Genomic DNA, 20,689 nt, shown 5'->3' with positions numbered 1-20,689 from the left:
ACAGATGGTGGTAAACACGTCAAGCTGTTTTGTATACTGCAGTCCCAAACATCCCCTCCTCTGCATTTGGGGAGGGTCACCTTAACACCGGGAACATACAGAAGAGTGGCGAAAAAGCGGCCTGCTGCAACTTGCAATGCATTCTCTATGTAAACTTGCGGCGGCCGCACTTCGACGCACCGCCGCCGCGCTTCGGTGTGTTCTCGGTGTAAGACTCTGTACTGTTGCACAATTCCCTCCACTGTCTAGCACTTAAAGCAGATGCAGGATGAGTATGCTGTTATGCTTGTTGCACATGTAGTTTTAATGTTTGTTGTACTCTAGCTTTATGAATAATTTTATGCTTTGGCTGCTTTATTGCAGCTAATGTTAGTCAAACAGCCTTTGAAGTTGCACATTACACCTAAAAACATGAATCATACACATAACTCAGATTTGTTTTTTTTGTTTTTCACAAGGAGCTTTTAGTGTGCAGACTTTATAGTCCTGCCAAAATTATGATTTGCAACTGAAACTGAGAAGATTGTTCCAATCCTCCAATTCAGATGTGAAGGATCCACCGTACAGTTTTTGTACAAGATTTACACAATGAGTTTCTGGCATAAGAAATACAGACAGAACAAATAATAAACACTGTAAATCTTTGTGAACATAAAAACAAAAACAGTAACAGTGAGTTCTCCATCTTAATAAAAAAAAAAAAGCCTCTTCAGCTTCTGTTATCTCTTTGCCTTGGCTTGTTGAGAAATTCTTTACATTTTTCACAAGTCTGAGAACATTTAAAATGTGTTTCACAGGTATTCAGGTGGCACCACACTTACATTAGCAGAGTAGCAATAGTCAGTTAGTGTCATGATAGAAACAAGTCCCTCACTCACTCCGTGTAGTTTAAGCTAAATCAGCATTAGCTATTTTTGCTCACCTTTTTTCCTGTTGAAGGCGCGGTTCATAGTGGAAAATGTGTGTCTCCAGGTCTCTCCTGTGTATCTGCCAATATTCCACCTGGAAAAGCAGCAGGGAGAAGTCAGTTAAAAATGGCTTTGACCTCAAGCCTTCATTAAAAAGTAGAGAGACGAAAAAACAAACAGGCTGAAGTTTTTTTGTTGTTGTTTTTTCCTCCCTCTGAGAATGAGGCAATGTTTAGCTGTCAGAACATATTGCAATTAAAATGCCCCGTCCTTCTGTGTTACATTTGTTTACTATTGGACCTCATCATCTGCATTATCATCAACCTTTATTTCTAACCTTGTGATGTCCATAATAAAGTACCTCACTGTACTGCAGTCCATGCTGTACTGTGTTCTTATCTTTCCAAAAGAACAAGGGGAAGTGTTTTTTATCCGAGCACTACTTTAGTTGTATGCCAAAACACTAGACACAAACATTTACAAGACTTTGAAACTAAAACCTGATGAATACAGTTGAGTCATCATAGGAGATGCCAGCATTGAACTTTGTGTGTAATATAATTATCTAACATAAAACAACATTAGTATAATTGCACCACAGTCTGCATTAAATAAGAGATAATTGTGGGTTGTGGTCAAAGACTTCTTTTTTTTTTCTGTTTTCATTGAAACTTACTGTAGCAGTGTTTCTTGTATATGCCCTCACACATCCACCGGTGAAACACACAGGCATTGTGCCACATTACAAAATAGTAATTTATTCTGCAAATGTAAAACGTCCACCTCCACAGCGTCTCTAAAAGGTGACACTTCGCTTTGACTGCTTTCAGGCCTTTGCATCAATTCCCCAAGATAGCTCAGCAATCTAGAGGACTGCAAGGACAAAGTGTGCAGGACTAGGTAGCTGTCAGCCTGCTCCACAATCAATATTCTTAACTCTTTTACTGTGGGAGAATATGCAAAGCCTGCTGCATAACAACTTTCAATCCTTGCTTTTGCAAACAAATCAGCTTCTGCCCAAGCAGACATTAATTAAATATTTTCTAACTCTGGCATTTCACATGTATCAAGGGAAGCCTGAGCTATTAAAGGTTTTTAGTGAATGGAAAAACAAATCCTGTTCCTATCCAGGACTCAAACTACCAGCATATTATTGGACATTCTACTAAAGCCAATGGAGGGATGAAGGCAGTCACAAAGAAGAGTATTAAGTATAAAAGTGTGAGTAATATTTATAATTTACATATTTTGTCTTTAAAATCTTAAGTTTCACATGATCCACTGCACCAACCTTTAGTTAGTGTTATTAAGTTTTAAAGGACCATTGTGTAAGATTTAGTGGCTTCTAGCAGTGATGTTGTAGATGGCAACCATCTGAATACCCCTCACCTTACCCTCCTTCTAAGCATGTAGGACAATGCTTGGTTTGTCCGTTTGGGGCTACTGTAAAAACCTGGCGGGCTCATTAGAAGAGGACCCGCTCCCTATGTAGATATAAACGGCTCATTCTAAGGTAACAAAAACACAATGATTCTCTTTTTCAGGTGATTATACACTAATGAAATGTTGTATTCCATTTCAGCCCTCTAAATCGTACACACTGGTCCTTTAAACTTAATTATTTGCAAAATTGAGAAATGTAATTCTAGTATGCTGGTGGGGTTTAGTTGCAGATATAGAAATGTCAAATACAGATAGAGCACAACCCTTGATTGATGCTCCATCAATTAATGCAACGCAGTGTCCAAAAAGAATGAAAATGCGTCAGACTGCACTTCACAGTTCACATTCTGCCTCGCCCCAAAAAGTAATACATTTGTGTTTGTTTCATTACCTGTCCCTGCAAACAAACTCCTGGAACATTTATTCTGTGTATTGTAATCTATAATGCACAAAAACCAATTATGAGCTTGACATAAATGATGTCATTTAGAAAATAGGCTTTATCAACCAATACTCCTAGGAGCTGAGAAATTGGGTAAAAACTGATATCTGAATATTTGAAAACCATGTGAGCAATGTGACATGGGAGGTTAAAGGGTCATTAGCTATGGCTGAATATCAGTAAGGTGCCACTACAAAATTATGGAGTCAGGCTATTGACTCAAATATCTTTTTTATTGCAGGGAGGAACCAGTGGCAAACAAACCATCCTTGACAAAGATGCATCTATAAAATAGCTCCAATTATTTCTAAATTTGCATGTAAGAGGCTCAGCAATGATAAGGAACTGTCTCCTTAAACTGAAAAAATGAAAAGCCACTAGCTGAGCACTGTACATAATAAGAAAGATAATAATATACTGCATATAACAGAGGGAAGTGAGGTTTGCAGAAACAATGCAGCACAATATATGTGGGTTCTCACTGTAAGGGGATATTTTACTGAAATGGAGGCCCTGGAAAGGGCTGGAGAAAATTTAAATGGAACAAGCTTCAGGGTGGGGACTGGGACATTCCTAAGTCTGCCAAAACAGAAAATCCTTGCTGCTGAAAAAGACAACTAGTGTTCCTAATTTACAAGTCTAGGGCTGCTGTAAAAAGCAGAAAACGGGCAAAAGGGACAAGGACAAAACTACTGTTTACATTTCACTACAGGCAGACAGTGTGAATTCTGCATATGTGAGCACCAAACTACTCTGCAATATCTGAACTGCCAAATGAAGACCTTGGCAGTAGTGGCCTTGGTGCTTAGCCTTAGCATTTCAGAGAACCTGCTTTTTCCTTCATCTTCAAAGCTAGTTAGAAATGTGTTTCTGCATTAAGAGATTCAGCTTCTCTTTGATGGTTTCTGGTATTCTGTATGGCAGAATAATGTTTTTTTATATATACAATTTAGGGAGAGAGAGGCGTCAGAGTGGGTCTATTGTGGCAGGAAGTATGGAGGGGATCTGGGCAGCCTCCCTTCATCTCCATTATGAACAAAAATGTATTTTTTGAGCCAACAGCAGCACTGTAGGTGTGGTACAGTACACCTGAGAAATGTAACTAAAACAACACCAAGGAAAAATATTTAATAAAAATAAACTCAATTGGAGCTGTGTCCTGGTGTTTTTTATTTATTTATGAAAAGCACAGCAAATCATTTTTGACAGCTGGCATGCTCTGAGAAAAATGTGGGAAAGTCTGACTTCTTTAATTTTATACAGAATCATTAAAAATGCCCTAATTGGCTCTAATCCCAATCCTGTGGATTGGTTTAGGACATTGCCTAAAGTCACTTAAGTCACTATTAAGAGCTTTAAGTTCTTAAAGCAAAGACTGCTTTCATTTTCACAACCACATAGTGAAGGTCTAGTAGCAGAGGGAGAGCCTGACTACCTTCTCTGTTTGTTTGTGACATACTGCGGTGTAACGTATTGCTTCATCTGACACCTGACTGTGATGTCACTCAATTTGATTGACAGCTGCAGTGTTCGGCCTGTTTTAATAGCTTCCTGTCTGGTGATTCAACGGCAGCCCCTAGGGAGATCTGTCGACCCTGGCACACACATACACACACACACACACACACACACACAAACACATACACACAGACTTAACACTGAGCTGCAAACTTCCGCAGTCTCCCCTCGGTGTTTACCAGCTGCAGTGGAAGCACCGGGTCAGGTCTGTTCAATTCCCCACCAGAGGAGCGTGTGTATAGGTCCAGACATACCATTTAATAAACATTTGGGTGTCTACATGAAATGTCCTTACACTCAGAACCCATACGTAATATTATATATTCATGTGACTGATAATGTAAGCACACACTTTTGCTCCAGAAACACTGCACAAACATGAATGTGTCTAATAACAAAAGGAAAATGAGCACACAAACAAGAAGGGCAGCTCAAACAATGAAATTCTGTTGTACTAACATTAAAAAAAAGATCCGGAAATACAAGGGGTCTAATAAACAAAACAAAAAAAACTCCCCAAAAACCCATAACATTTAAGTGTATAACCCCTCAAGTATATAAACAGCATGTACGCTGAGTTGTTTTTGTGAAGTCCCAGTAAAAATATAATAACAAATATGAGCCAGCAGTTCACTTACTTATAGTATCATCCTCCCAGAACCACAGCAGAGAGATGCACAGTAAAAATCATGTCCAGTGTTTAACAATTCACCTTCAGTGAGTCAAACTGTTGGAATTTAGCTTGGGAAAGACTCTCTGGAAAGCGACCTACTTTGACCCTGTCAAGTCCTCTCTCTCTCAAGCCCAAACAACAATCCACAAGTGAAAATGAAAAGAAATGCAAAAGTTTGGTAAAAAGACTGTGTTTAAAAAAAGGCTTATATATGAAAAAAGAAAAGAAAACAAAAGAACATGTAACGTTCCATTTTGAAATGCCTCTCAGCCACTCACTAATCTGACCGATATGCAGTAAAAAGGCAGCGGGCTTTTAACATGGGAGAGAAGCATGCACTGTGGTCCCAACATAATGCCACAGCCGGAAAGAAAATCAACAAAGATCCTTTGTTTTCTTCACTTTGCTCTCACCCCGGCTCAGGAATCTTGCTGGCTAAGTGCAGCACATAAGACATCGCAACTACAATCTGTTTATGAATTTAGCCTCTGAATTCCTCCGTTGAATCAACCATAGTGTCTTGGTGTCTAATCTAAAAGCCAGACTTGCTCTCTCACACAGCCTGGCGCTTTTGCTGTTGTATATCAAACGCAGCACCCTGACCCATTCTTTATCAAGTAAATGCACCGCTGTCCTTTACAGAGAGCAGCACACACACACACACAAAGATCTATGGACAAAAACATGCAAACAACAACAGAGTTGAGATAAAAACTACTTACTTGCCTTCAAACTAGGGTGGAATAGTGGAAAGGAAGTTCCAACGGATCTTAATAGTTTTCAGCTGTGGGCCAGATGGTGGTACACTAAGGACTGCAGTAAAGAGAGATGATGGGGTTTGCAAACTCAACAAGAAGCGTTTGCCTAGACACATGATACTTGACATTCAAACCCAACTTCCTCCGCCCACAGTTTGTCCAGAAGGATTCTTTTTTACTTTTGAATGTGCAAAAAAGAGACCCCTTTCGACAGGAACTGTTCCATAGAGATGCACTGTGGCATACCAGACATGACCTATAAAACCCAACATGCCAGAGGTTTCAGTCTGACCCTTTGGCTGCAGTATGTGATTCATCATCACACTATGTGCACTGGCAACAGCCTTAGGTCAACATCTTGACATCAATCAGAACAGCAGTATGGCCAAAACATGATGAAGTAAAAAGTCACAAAAACCTCTCCAAACAAAAAAAACAAAAAAAAGCCCTAAAAGGCTCCCTGTGAAATTATGTCAATTTAATAATACCCTTTCCTTTTCCACCAAACCACAGAAACATTTAGGGTTCAAAAGTGCGTAACCCTGCAGCTCAAAGTTTGCTATACTGCCTTAAAATCTGTTACTTAATTGTCCTTTTTTTTCACATAGCGGTGAACTGCCTGAACTGCCTCAAAGTGAGAAGCAAAGGTCAGAAAACACACAGAAAACACATTGTTGGAACTGACATACACCCCAAAGTGAAGCCCAATTACTCTTCTGATTGCAGTTAGGACAAATCATTTCCACATCTAGAACTTCATGAAAATTGAGGACTAATCAGGACTCTATTTGTCTGACTTTAAATCCTTCACAGCAGCTTTCCGGATGTCTCAATAAAGAGCAGCCACTTAAGGAAGGGAGACTGACCACTTCTTGAAATAGCATGTGAATATTGTCGACTGAGATAAGACGTTACAAAGGAACAAAATCATAATAAACGTGAGACTTTATTAAGGAAGGATCAAAAGGGAATACATTAGGGGAGTAGTATAAAGGTGAATTTTAAATATTGGGCTTTTGGGGGAGATATTCTTCCATATATAATGACAGTACTTTTGACCTATATTAACATTGTGAATGTAAAGGTGCCAAATATGTTTTCAAAGAGCTGCTGTAAAAAATGTGTGTATGTAACTCAGAGAAAAACTAATTTGGAGAAGCTGTGTTTGGGAAATGATCCACATTTTAAAAAGAAGCATCACTAAAAAACTAATCAAAAAACACAAAAAAGGTCACACACATTTCCACCAGCCAATTTCCAAAGGTCACTCAATGCAATGGAAGGCATTTCTTGTGCTTGTAATGGAATCTGGTTAGAGATATCGCTTGGTCAGGGCCTTTGGTGAAGGTGTGTTATTACTGGCACACAGACCTCTGTTTTCTGCATGAGAGAGCATTTTAAAACTGGGAGGGTCTCAGAATTTGGGCTTTCTCTGTTCACACTTTATTTTTCTAGGGTTTTTCTCTGCTCTGCTCTATATCATTTCATGTTTGCGTCTTGTATGAACAGCTGTGGTGGGGTAAGGGAAGTGGCTGGCCCAGACACTTTCCGGGAAAGTCCAGCCAGCAACACACACACACACACACACACACACACATACACACACACACACACACATAAAAAGGGGAAGAAAAGTGTAGGTAAAAATACACAATTTTTGCAGATGGAGTGTAAAAATTTATGTTCCGTGACACTTTACCCTTTCCACTTATTTGTGTGTTTGTCTGTATACATTAAGTGTCATCACGGTCACAGCTTGTCATTTGTCATTTTTGATTGATTGCCAGGCTTCAAGAGGCCGTGTCTGATCTAATATGAGCCTGTCAGAGAGCAGACGCCAAGGAAAGAGAGAAAACATACGAACATATGAGAGTGGCATGCTGCTGAGGAACTCTTTTGTTGAAACTGTGATGGGCAGTTAACGATTACCTTCGGTTATAGAACATTTGGTTTAGTTTGTTAACCGAAATGATTTAAAACCTTTCAGTGCACTGTTGGCGAGTATCTACCATAAATGTACAGTTGCCTCTACAATGGTGCATGAGTGTCAGGGATTTCAAAGACAAGTAAAATGACAAAGAGATGCATATCATCATGATTTCAACTTTGCCACAAACAAGTTCTAAACAGCAGACAAGAAGCTCGACAGACATAGAAACTCAAATGGATCTAGGTCAACAGTTGAAAACAATACCAGTGAGTCATACTTTCAGACTTTGTTTAGAAACTAGGCTATAGCATCATACTTTTTTCCATATTAAATGTTTAGCTGCAATACGTACTTGGAGGAAAGTCGGATACTATAGTCGAGAATATCCCAAAATTTACATACAGAAGATTAAACCATCTTTTTCTTGCTACCGAGTTTTCCTATATGATTTACAGATTTACATAAGTTCAGAGTCCAAAACTTTCACTCCTCGCTCGGGATGTGCCTGTTAGCGGGAGTGGGGGAGTGGGTGGAGAGGCAGGGATGTACATCTCATTGAGAAACATCTTGGTGGATTTTCATTGAGATTTGCAGCCTCCATATGATTTGTGTTCCGTCTAAGCAGCGATGCAAAGTAGAAGTGCATGATACTGGTAATATATTTTCAGTTGGCATGGCTAGTGCTCGTCCCCGCACCACTCACTGCACCAAAAATGATGATGGCTATTGACTAAAGTGAGACCAATCCTTTCCACCCACTACTTCCGTTATCACACAACATCTCAACTAACAAAAGTAAATGTTGAGTTGAAATGATTGTTATCTAAAATGATCTTGATTTGAAGCCTAATACTGCAGGCAGGAAGCCACAGTAATCCCTGGATAAGTGTTGCTTATCCAGATCATCGGTGACACATGCAATGCACAGGTTGATGGCAAGTGCATCAAAACACACACTTGATTCCACAACTTGTGCAAACATGATATTGATCACCTGTCATACGAAGACATTGCTCCAAGTCAACTCAATGTTTTATTTCTACATGTAAAGGTGTGTGTTGCTACCCTGGAGCAACTGAGAAGGAGAGGAATGAGAATAGGTGGATGTCACTGATTTGTTGTTATCGACAAGAGCAAATTTGCCCATAAATGAAAGGTAGGCTGTGTATTTGTATGCAGCTGTGTGAGAACCTTCACATTTCAAACTTCACATCTATCAGTTTGCTAAGTAAAACATTTAGATGTTTGCTGTTTCCTTGTGTGCACAGTCATTAACGTACATAATATAACATAAACATCACTCACCATGTAATGTGCAAATGCTTGAGATTGTGATGAATAGTGTATTGTTCCCACTAGAGTAACCTGCAGGTTAAGTGTATAATGAGAGGTATGTTGGTTTTCTATAGTGCTAGCCACATTTCGGTCTACAGTGCAGGCTTGAATTAAAACCAAAAACAAACATACTTAGCCATGTAGCACAAAAACCTCTACCTGTTTTTTTTTTTTTACTATTAGGCTCCATAATTTATCAGGCTCCATTAGCAACTAATTGGGTAGGATCAAAAGCCCTACCATGCGAACTGTGCACTTATTAAGTGGAGTATCTGAAGCCAAAATAGTCTCTCACAACCCAAAGCTGTTAACTTTGCTGATGTTCCTGCAGAGAAGACATTAAAAAAATCATCTCTCTTCTGTGTTGAGATTGCAATGCAAAATATGTATTGCCGAAATATTATACATTAAGTGACCCACACGCACACACACACACACACACACACACAGTATAATCTTAACTTAATGGACATGATTACAGGCTAGTACAAATGAAGCCCACTTAGTGGTTGGAGACATGTGGGAGTGTTAATATGGAGAGAAATTGAATTGGATGGCAATGTTTAAATATAGTGCAGGCATTTTAGAGGGCTGTATAGGGTTAGGAAAAAAAAATCTGTTTAAAAACATAACAGATTAAGAAAAGAGTGTGCCCTTGATTTGTAATTCAACAATACCCTTAGTTAAGGCTGCATGGGAACTACAGGTTTCATACATAATACCTAATCAAAGTAGGATGGTATTGTGATATGACTATGTAATGCAGTATTTAAGAGTGTTGAAGGTATAATTTTCAATACTGTGATAATTGCTTTCTGTTAAAAAAAACAGTAAACGCAATTGATGTTGCACTACATGACATCTCATGCGCAGCAACAGTGGAAAGTAAAACAATATTTGTGCTAAGTAGACTGCAGCACACTGGAAGTCACATGGCATGACGTGACACTCTGGGAAAATGGAGAAATAGAAAAAGATGGCTAACGTAACATTAGTGTCTAGGATTTAGTGTCAAGGACAAATGCAAATGTGCCTGTTAGGTAACGCTTTGTTTTCAGAATAAGTCAGCCAATATTAACTATCCAATATGTAAGCTTTGCATTGCAGCCGCACAACCTTTGACATTTTCTTTTTTAAATACTGCCATAATACTGCAGTACATGTGGAAAGGTTACTCAGGTTAAAAAAACAAAATAATAATTGATACAGAACGACCATTATTAACGTATTTGACTTTTTCCTTCCCTTTTCAGCACCATTGTGGCTGATGCGGTAACACTTGGTGCCGTGAACACCATTGGGTCTTTGGTTTTCTGGAGGTTGATGTTAATTCCAGAAGACCCATTCTGAGAGTGGTCAGGGACCACTCAAGGAAAACCCTTACAGGCCAAATTCAACAACATATCAAACCCAGAACATCCATCTTCACCGACGAACGGCATGTCAACAAGAGTCTGTTTTGCCCAGCAGATATATAGCCAGTAATCTGTCAGCCATAAAATGAACTTTGTTGACCCAGAGACTGGTGCTCATACTCAGCATATTGAGTTAGCATGGCAGGCTTACAAGTTGGAAATATGGCATCATAGAGGTAATCACACTCCTGAGTCATGGACACATCACCTCAAAATGGTCCCCCATTATAAAGGCAGGTAAACAGCAAAGTGTAGGTGTTTAAAACATGATGGGTTTGGGTTTGTTGAAATAGGTAAAGTTGTTTTGCAGCCATTATGACCCATATTGTGTATTTTAATGTAACAGTAATGCAGTTTCAGCATTGCAAATACCTGAAGCCAGCATGTTTGGTGAAATGTAGAATGTATTGTAAAAAAGGGTTTTAGGTAGCAGAGACACAGTGCTGGTGGACTTGCTGAGAAGGGGTGTATGGGAGGTTGGTTCCAGGATGCTGGGATTCTTGAGGTTTTGTGGACTTAATGCTACCTTCTTGATAACTCAAGTGACATGTCAACTCTCTGCACAGCGCAACCACCCACCATACTGTTTTCAGTTTCAGTCCAGCTGCCTCAAAAGGTAAGATGGTGATAGATAGATGATTCATCCGATCACATGCCAAGTAACTTTCCCAAATAGTTCCTTTAGACTTCTTGGATAGTCCTGTGTAAAAAACCATCTGGTGCATTAGGTTACCAAAACACTTTTTATGAGGATATTACAACTGCAGCTGACACTGTTACAACATTTAAGGAAATCAATATGGCTGCATCCAAAACTCCATACTTATATGCTATTTAGTATGCTAAAACAGTATGTGAGATTTTTAGCATGTCTAACCTTAATATGAAACCAATATTTTGAGAAGCGTATAATATTACTAATAGTTAAGTTTAGCCAATAGAGGTGAGGTTGCCATGGGTTGCCATGGTTGCGGCAAGGATGCTCTAAGGAAGTGACATGATTATTACAGCTCAGTGTGCCTGAAAACATACATACTACTGTTTATTAACACAAACATTTTTTGAATGACAGTACACATATTGGGTATGTAGTGCATAGTATGTGATTTCAGCTTATGAAATGACAAAATTGTACCACTGTACTTGAGGTCCAGGGACACGTCCATGGCATTGTTAAAAACGCATTTGACAATGTAATAAAACTTAATGATATCTTTATGACAAGTCCAAATTGCACTACTGTAATTGAGGTCAAGGACACAATTCATGACACTGTTAGAAAAGCATTTGACAGTGTAATAACACTTAATGACAATTTAATGACTAGTCCAAATTCTACCACTGTAGTTGAAGTCAAGGGAAATATTTCATGACACAATTATAACAGTCTCATGACAGCCAATGTCAAAACCAACTACAACAGTTTAATGTAATGGTAATATTTTCTTTAAATGTAATAATAATGCCTGCTATGTCATGTTAATGATGGGTTCTGCTGTGTTGGTTCATGTCAAGCTGTCATAACAAAGACATTTCAAACAACTTTGCATTAAGAATGACATAATTGACCGAATGATATTTAGCGACAAGTCATAAAGAGGTAAAGAAGAGTCATAAAGGTCATGACAGTGTCATATCAGTATTAGCCACTGGGATATCTGTCCTAAATTGTATGACAGAAACTCCAATATTTGAGATAATTCAGTCTGGACCAAATACAACCATCTTTGGGGCCACATCTCCAGAATATATAAAAACATTGATGCCTGCAGTAAACTCGATTTTGATGTAAAAATAACAAGGGATAGATTAATGTGGGGACATACAAAAATAGAATATGTTGCCAAAAGTAGATTATTTAGTAGTATGTCAATGTCAAAGTATTGCTGTGAATGCCCAATGGCCAAGAAATCGTAAAAAAAGTAATGCTGTTGCGAGTCTAAAAAAAGTACAGGACATTAAGTAGCATAAACACTTATGGACTTATGACTGTCCAATCATTTGGGAAGACCGGGCATATTATCAAATGTTAACAACTGTGTCAACACTGCAGCTGGGATTTCTTATTCATTAAGTTCATCCCTTCCCCTGGGCAACAGTGATGGGAAAATATTGTGAGCGCAATCTACTGTCACAATTGCCCTCAGGCTCTATTAAAGTATAGAAGTGTACTAAATTTACAGCTGTGAATTACATCCATTGCAGTCAACTAACCGTAGCTGCCTGCTGTTAAAAGCTGTAAGGGGAAATGATGTAACTACGGGCATTACATCTCTATAATTACTTAATGTGACTTCTCCAATTGTTTTTAAATGGTATAAAACAATAACTGTAGAAAGAAACAACAGCTGTAAACATTGGGTTATCCTGAGTATTGTTAAAGCTGCAACTATTGATCATTTTCTTGATTAATTGATCATCTAAAATATAACAGTTTTTAGTAGAAAATGTAATAAAACTCATGATTATTCAATGATGAAAATGGTGGCCCTTTATTTTCAGTTTCAGTTGATTAATAATTTAATGATAAACTAATTATTTCAGCTATGGTTTCTTTCTTCTTCTCCTTCCACTTGTAAATTAAGCTGCAAGCAGTACGACGTTGTGTTGAAAGCACAGCGGGTCCTTTAAGCTATTTGATGACTCCAAAAAACTTTGATTATTGAGGTGACCCAGAGAACCTCCAAATTCTCTATTTAAATACAAAGTTAATAAACTGTTTCGACAAGCCATTAAGCTTTTAATTGCTACCTCAGCAACCAGAATGAAAGCCAGACTAATTTGCTAGTTCAATCAAGCTGGTTCAACCTACCCCAATGTCTACAATAGCCTGTGTATATTGCAGTCTTTTTTATAGAAGTGTGTAGCAGCACAGTAGAGCAGCAGCAGCAGCTTCTGTCCTCTGTCAGTGTCTACTTAAAATTCTTTCAGGCACAGTATTGATTTAAGGTAACCCCCGTTTTGACAACATTCAGAGCCCGAGAAGGTTCAGTGTTACGTGGAAGAAAATATACTTTTAGCATAAAAAATATACAGCATTTGTAATGATTAATACAGAAGCATAACCTTTCTAACAGACAAGACAAATGTGGCTGTAATGGCTTTTGTGTAGAAAAGCTTTAACACTGAAACCCTACAGTATCCAAAGTCTAGGTCACTTTTGTTGTCACATTAAATAAGAACATGTCCAAACAGGTTTAGGATAAAAAATGACCAAGCAAAATAGTACAAAAAACATTCACTCAATTCGAATCTACAAAGTTTAATGCAAAAAACAAACCAAAGCACACATAGCCTAGGAAATAAATTACAAACACGTGACTTTGCATGCTTACACAACAAGCACACAATCAGTGGAGAGCTGCATTTATCTGAGTGCCTTTCTGCCCTTCAGTTTATCCTCTATGTTATCCATTAATAAGTTTAACTGACAGAGGGATAAATGGATGTTTATAAAAACGGTGCTTATACAAAGAGACTCTCAACCTCCTTCCACAATACACAAGCACAGACTCAGAGTTCATGGCATGAAAGGGATCAGATAAAATTATAATGGCCTGACAAATAGTCGCTCCATTGTCAGCCAATAGGAAAGTCTGTCTTGAGCATTTAGATGTCGGCAGGCAAAGGCAAACCTCGTATTGCATTAACATTCGTTTAAAAAAAGGAACACATCACAGCAAAAATCAATTTGCCTTTAAACTGTACAACAGGAAAACTCAATAGGTCATGAACTGGCCTTTTTTTGCTGATTCTACACTAGGAAGCTAATTAAAACAGACAAGCCATGCAATATTATGATGTACAAGGTGAATGCAGGAGGGTGTCTACTGCTAATGTTCCTTCTGTCACTACAGAGCTACAGACTTGCTCCAGACAGCACAAAAGGTCATGCTATGTCTTCTGTTATGCTGTACCATTGATATGAGTAAACTAACTTTTTTTTTTTTCTTTCACTGTTTTCATATTTCTCTTTCTGTCTGTTTGCAGCAGGAATGGAAAATGAGATTCTTCTCCACAGAGGTACGAGGCACACTGGGACACAACAGCACTAAATTAGGGAACTGTAATACCTCTGGATCTGAACTGATGTACCCTTTGTCATTAGTTACATTAATCATATAGCAGATATACCCCGATTAACAGTGTTTTCTCAAAGAAGATGAATGTAATTTAATTTATTTTCTTTCTTTTTTTTAAACATATAAGATGTATCAGTTGGCAATGTGTAATGTGGAAGGTGTAGCTCTGCAGTTAATTAACATTTTTCAGGTCCGCAGAAGCTCTAATAAACCCACAGTACATGACCCTTCCAACACAAAACAGCAGACAAAAAAAGTTAGTGACTGTCGGTGAACGACACAACGACGAAAAGGAGAGTAAAGATTGGACTTGGAATCATCAGGTGGCCAGAACACGACATGAATGCTATGGGACAGCAGAGGGCAGCAGAGCGCTTATCGGAGCTGGGCTGTCTTGATAACTTGCTCTTGTAAGTTCGTCATTTTGGCAACACCATCTTGCTGTGAGTTAGGTGATGGCGGACATTATTTTTCTTTAGCATAGACTCCCGGTCCGTGAGTCTTATGTTTACAGCTCTCTGTGTATTCTATTTATAAAACGTGTGCTACTTGCATTTGAAGTCGTTCATATAAGTATTTTTTATTGATTGCTTTTTTAATGGAATCTGTTAATTTTTGATTAATGTGTTGATGAATGATGAATGGAAACAAAAAAAATACTTGGGATTAAGTGAATGTAAAACGCAAGATTGAACAAACAAATGGTAGCAAGTTTCCTCTGCTTCATTATATCTGCTTTTTTACAGGTCAGTTATCTATTCACATGTCACACATTGCAGGACCTGTTACACATAATAACGACACATTTTTATATTGAGGTTTCATTAGAATCCTTGTTGTGTTGTAACAGTTCTTAATGGAGTTATTTGGGCAGTTTTGTTTAACTGTGTATTGACATTGCTACCAAAAATGTAATCTTATTATTTCAAGCAGGAGTGTTGCATTTCAATACAAACAGTGAAGGCTTTTCTTGTAATAAAATTTTACTGCAGCCTTTGGGAAAAAATTCGACTGTGTCCAGGTTTCTGATGGATGGATGGATGGAAAGACAGAGGTAGATTGATCGATTGATGAATTTATGAATCCCCATAAGGAACTTAAATGATCATAGCAGCAAGATACATTAAATTACAGATGACAACAGTTATATAAACACAACAGCTATGATAAGTAAGCAGAAAGACGAAAGAATGGATAAGTAAGGATACTGATGAATAGTGTGGTTAAAAGTAAGGTACGAGATGAAGGCACAAAGTGCTAGAGATGAATAACATCTGGATACAGTCATATATTCCTCTTGGCATTTGTTATTATTTTTCCTACAAGAAAGACTACCCACGGGTTTTTGTAGTCAAAGAAACCTCAATACATGTTTTTTGTTTTCTTTTTCTTGGAATCTTAATCCAGCAGATAGGTCTTTCGAATTCACATCATCTTCTTTTCAGATCCTCCCACATTTCACCCAAGTCAATAGAACAGAAACTTGGAGGCATGTCAGATGGTTTAAGGTCTCTGCAGGTTGTGCTGAGCTTTAAGGTGGAAATGTGTTGTTATAACTGGCAGCATGGGTCTAAAATTCAAGAATTCGCTCAGGGGATAAGGGATCTACTCAGATTACATTTAACAAAATCAGACATCAACATTTTACTCAAGATAGAGATGTGCTGTATATGGATAGCCACAGTTTTGTCTTACAGTGTGTGTATATGGACTGAATGCAGACACATGCCTGGCATTCTCACACATATCCTTTGACATTTTCAAATACCTTTAAATATGTATAAAAGGATATTTTAGGAGTTAAGCTGTACCACACCTACGCCAGGAGGAGGAAAGGTGTCACTGGTGGTTCTGTTCTGTTTGCACTACAATAACAATGCCAGAAGGTCCCATCAGGGATCAGCAAAAGTCATAGAAAATTATATGGTAATTCATAATTTATGCTTTTCTGTGCAAGGAAGCTGTCGAGAGGTGAATGGATTGCATCAAACACCCCTTGTTCATCCCACTGCATTATCTAACTGTGTTAAGTTGATGGACTGAAAAGAGGTGGCAGACTGCACACAACATCAGGTAGCTTGTGTTGAAGAATTTGCAAATCTAGCCTGATATATAATTGCCAAATTACCATTATCATATATTCCTGTTATTCAGGTAAATGTCTTAAAATCTGCACAGACATGCACTAAAACCTAATGGACTAAAATCAGATTTATCAGTGTTATAGAAAAGAAAGGAGAACATTCTGCATAGGGATTGGTTGGCAAATTACCTGGACTCAGACACTACTTATCAGACTCAGCAAATGTCTTATTCATTATCACAGAGCAACAGACTCCAGGTATCAGGTTTCTCATTGTCAGGTGACATTCAGTGTCTCTTGTTAACGTCTGTAACAACTAAAATATAAAGTATGTTCTCTGGTTAATGTGTCTCAGTAGCCAGTGTCTATATTCATCCAAATCAGTCAATTTAAGATTCTCCCAGATACATTTTGGTTCCTATTGGGATGTCAGTGATGCATTGATTATTGGTTAATTCCCATTAATAACGTAGCTATTGAAAGTATATTAACCAATAATGCAGAAGGCGAGAGACATTTGGTTTAACTGTCAGAAAACATTTAGCTGTAGTTGGCTGTTGCGCCACTAGGTGGAGCCTCTTAGTGTTTTTTTTAAGGTTGGGTTACAGGTGTGTTTGGTGACCACCCTTAAGGGCTGCACTTTTTTGTAAATAAACAAACCTCCCTGCTGTCTAAGGAAGAAAAAAGTGGCAGCGTGCCTCGGTCTGTGTCGTGTTGATGAACAATGAAGTAGGTAATAAACTGAGGTTCATGCTAACGCTAAACTAGCATCTTGAACAAAAGCAACTGCAGTTAATGCAGCCTGAGAGCTGAGTGTCAGACAGCAGGACTCCGGTTGTATACGCTTCCAACAAAATCAACACAAAAGTGATGAACTTTATAAGTGACACTTCCCTGCTTTGAGTATAAATGCGTTTTAGCAGTGGCAGTAAATGGGTTGATGAAGTTGGAGCGACAGTATTGTTCGCCCCCGGGACATCCGTCCAACTGAGCAGCTGTTTCCAGCAGCTGCACTTACAGTGAATAACATACATCACTCCATCATATAGATCAGGTATGAAGATGATTTTATATTAAATCACTCAGACTGAAGTATACTGTGGGGAGATTTGGATAACGTTATATTTATTCAAAACGGTTACAGATAATGTACTATTGAAGCCTATAGCAATGTTGACTAATTGTTAATTAATTGTTTCATCTGCCCAACAAATGTAGTCTGATTTAATCAATGTCCTCCAATGAAGCCGGGAGAAACGAAGCTGTTTGCTCTGTTTAATACTTTGGATTTTGTCGGGCCAGTTGTTGAACAGCAGCAGACAGGAGCTCTGTAATTTTAAGTGAAGTCATTAGTTTGTTTTATTTAGTTTATCATTCACTTGGTGTTTATTTAATCTGTTCTTTTCCCTCTTATTGCTGCCTGCTCTGACTTTGCATTGAACATAGGTAACTTTTGGTTAAAAGGGTTCTATAATCAAAGAAATGTCCACTGTATCACATAAATTATTATTAATTAATCAATAATTGTTTGGCAGCCAACTATCGATTAAAAAAAATTGCATCACTAATTCATATCATATCAGCATTTTAATCTGACCAATTTAATAGTTTTGAATCCCAATAGACTATAGCTATTAATTAAATGTGTCAGGTACATATAATTAAAATTTATGCCCATCTCATTTTCAGGGTGCAGGTTACAGGTGGCAGGTGAACATTAAGTTATTAAGACTGCCACTACTAATTGTGTTTATGCTTTTCCACATGAGATGATTATGCATCTTTGAATTGAGTTATATTCACCTTTAGTTACTTGCAAATGTTGAAAAATTAAACCTATTGAGAATTTGAAAGATTCAGAGTCCATGAACAGATTCAAAACTGGATTCTAATTTGGTAAAATACAATTAAAACCTGCCTCTAATTCTGCCACATCATGATGAAAACAGTTGTTAATAAGTTTTGTGAGGATGGAAACTTACGGAGGGAGGAAACAGTGAGCAGTAAACACAATTATAATGAAACCAATTTAGCAGTTAGCAGCGGTTCAGGTGTGCAGCCCACACAGAAGGCACAAACAAGTGAAAGACTCCACTTTCAGACTGTCTTTAGGACATATTTAACACAACCTGGTGCCATTGAGATTGAGAATTCAAAAGTCATAAACACATTGCTTCAGATGTGCCTGTGGTATTCCATGGGGGGAACAAAAAGCTGTGACAAATATGTTTGTTGTTTGCAGATACAGTGCAGTAGGTTGCGGTAAGCTTAAGCATATATTGGCAGCAATATCACACCGTCGCCTGCAATGTTTGTGACTGTGGCTCCATGATATTCTCTCGTAAATGATAGATCTCTTCGGGATATATGATGCAAGTCTCCTGAATTTCAAAGATTGAGGCCCTTTAGTGTATCCCTCAGATAGTTCTCCAGATGAGAGGACCAGGATGGGTAAAAATAACTTTGAATGACATATATGAAATATGCTTCTGACATGTTTACCCCTTAAGATGTCTGTGTAACTAGTGACGGCACACCAACCTGTTTTACACATACTTTGCAGCATGCATTGGCAAGCATGTATCACACTGCAGGCTTATTTCATGGTGTCTACGAAATCCTACCTGCTAATTCTGTTCTCTTTCGCATTCATGGTGAAGGCCCCTAACAAAATCCGAATTATTGTTAGTATTATTTGTATTTCCTTTACTCATTATGCATATGAGTATAACCCCAAGATACTATGCTCAAAGTTGTGCAGTAAGGCTGAAAATAACCCTAGTTGGACCTGAGAGAGGAATTGTGGGAGAATGATGGTTTCTAAAATGTGTTGCACTCTGAGCTTCATCATTACATCTTTTAGTTCCTCTTGGTACAGCGGAAACCACTTACAGTGATCACATCTGTCCAGGTCAAATTGATTACTATAAACTAATGATAATTATAACCAATTCGTATTCTTTATTCCTCATGCAGATTACCATCCAACTGACATTTGTATATTTATTACATGAATATAAAGCAATGAAACGGACAGCTTTGCTATTAACTGAATTTTATTATCTGTTTTAAAATGCAGTACAGCTGTTTAAAGACTTTTTTGGCAGTTTGTCATGAGATTCAAGGAGATTACATTTTTCATCTAGAGGAAATTGACTTTCTTTTTCCCGTCATGATTTCAATGTGTGCATGCAGCACCAGCCGCAGGTAACCAGCCGGAAGCACACACACCACGAGGCAATAACGGGGCTGCAGATGCTAAAATACATGTCATACGTGTATCATGGGAGTAAAGTAAAAATATTATAATTTAAATAATAAAATTTGAATATAATTTAAATTGTCATGTAAAAACCCAAAATGAAGTAGACTACTTGATAATTATAAGCAAATCACTTAAACAGCATTTGCATAGGAATGATTCTGTCTCAAGCTTTGGTCCATATGAGCTGTTTATCACTGTAGCTGTGATCAATATAAGCAGTTTCCACTGTAGTATTAATAAAGGATTTCATCTATGACCAAGCTACATCAAGATAACCTGAAGGAAAAAGTAACCATAGGATAAAGAAACTATAACTAACATTGAAATAACCCCTCATGTCTTTAGTTAAGTTTATTTGCATTGCTCCTATTTTCATATTATAAGTAATGAAAAAATGTCCTCAGAAAAACAATACATCATTACTGCAATAAAGTACATACTCAAAACATAATCTGTCTAACAAGTAGAATCTTAACTATCTACTTGAAAACAAGTTGGACTTCTTCCCATTTTAACGATATATTCTCTAAGATATTACTACTGCAGATATAGTTTCACGCTTTTTCTAAATGATGCAGTGTGTGGAATGGGATTAAGTGTAGCTTCACAGTATTTGTGAAGCATAAAATAATCAACTTTGGAGAAGCTGCTGCATTTCTTGCAAACAACAGCTGGTCGCAGCATCACTGACGTTGCCAGGTTTGGTGCTATAATGTTTGAACGGAGACAAAACCAAAACTCTCACAAAAAATTATGCTTCACAAAAGTAGCAGTCAAAAATAGTTTCAACACATTTTTACATTTCTGTTTATGTACAGATTTATACAAATAAAATAC

The 20,689-nt window shown here is 37.8% G+C and overlaps 1 protein-coding gene across 4 annotated transcripts in view; it reads right to left on the bottom strand.

The window, feature by feature from the left end:
* The window catches only part of LOC133992905 (PTB domain-containing engulfment adapter protein 1), an 83,280-nt gene that overhangs the window by 24,736 nt on the left and 37,855 nt on the right, over nt 1–20,689 (bottom strand). For 2 of the 4 annotated variants that reach the window (XM_062431700.1, XM_062431697.1), the window contains exon 3: nt 923–1,002. In XM_062431700.1, coding sequence (XP_062287684.1) covers nt 923–950 — 28 coding nt within the window. In that variant the 5' untranslated portion in view covers nt 951–1,002. Of the gene's footprint in view, nt 1–922; nt 1,003–5,706; nt 5,717–20,689 lie in introns of those variants that run through there. The other 2 variants (XM_062431698.1, XM_062431699.1) reach the window with 2 other exon arrangements.

Source organism: Scomber scombrus, chromosome 13 (genome assembly GCF_963691925.1).
Source record: "Scomber scombrus chromosome 13, fScoSco1.1, whole genome shotgun sequence".
NCBI classification, from domain to species: domain Eukaryota; kingdom Metazoa; phylum Chordata; class Actinopteri; order Scombriformes; family Scombridae; genus Scomber; species Scomber scombrus.
Note: the sequence above shows the minus strand (reverse complement) of the source record. Positions and strands in the feature narration are given on the sequence as shown.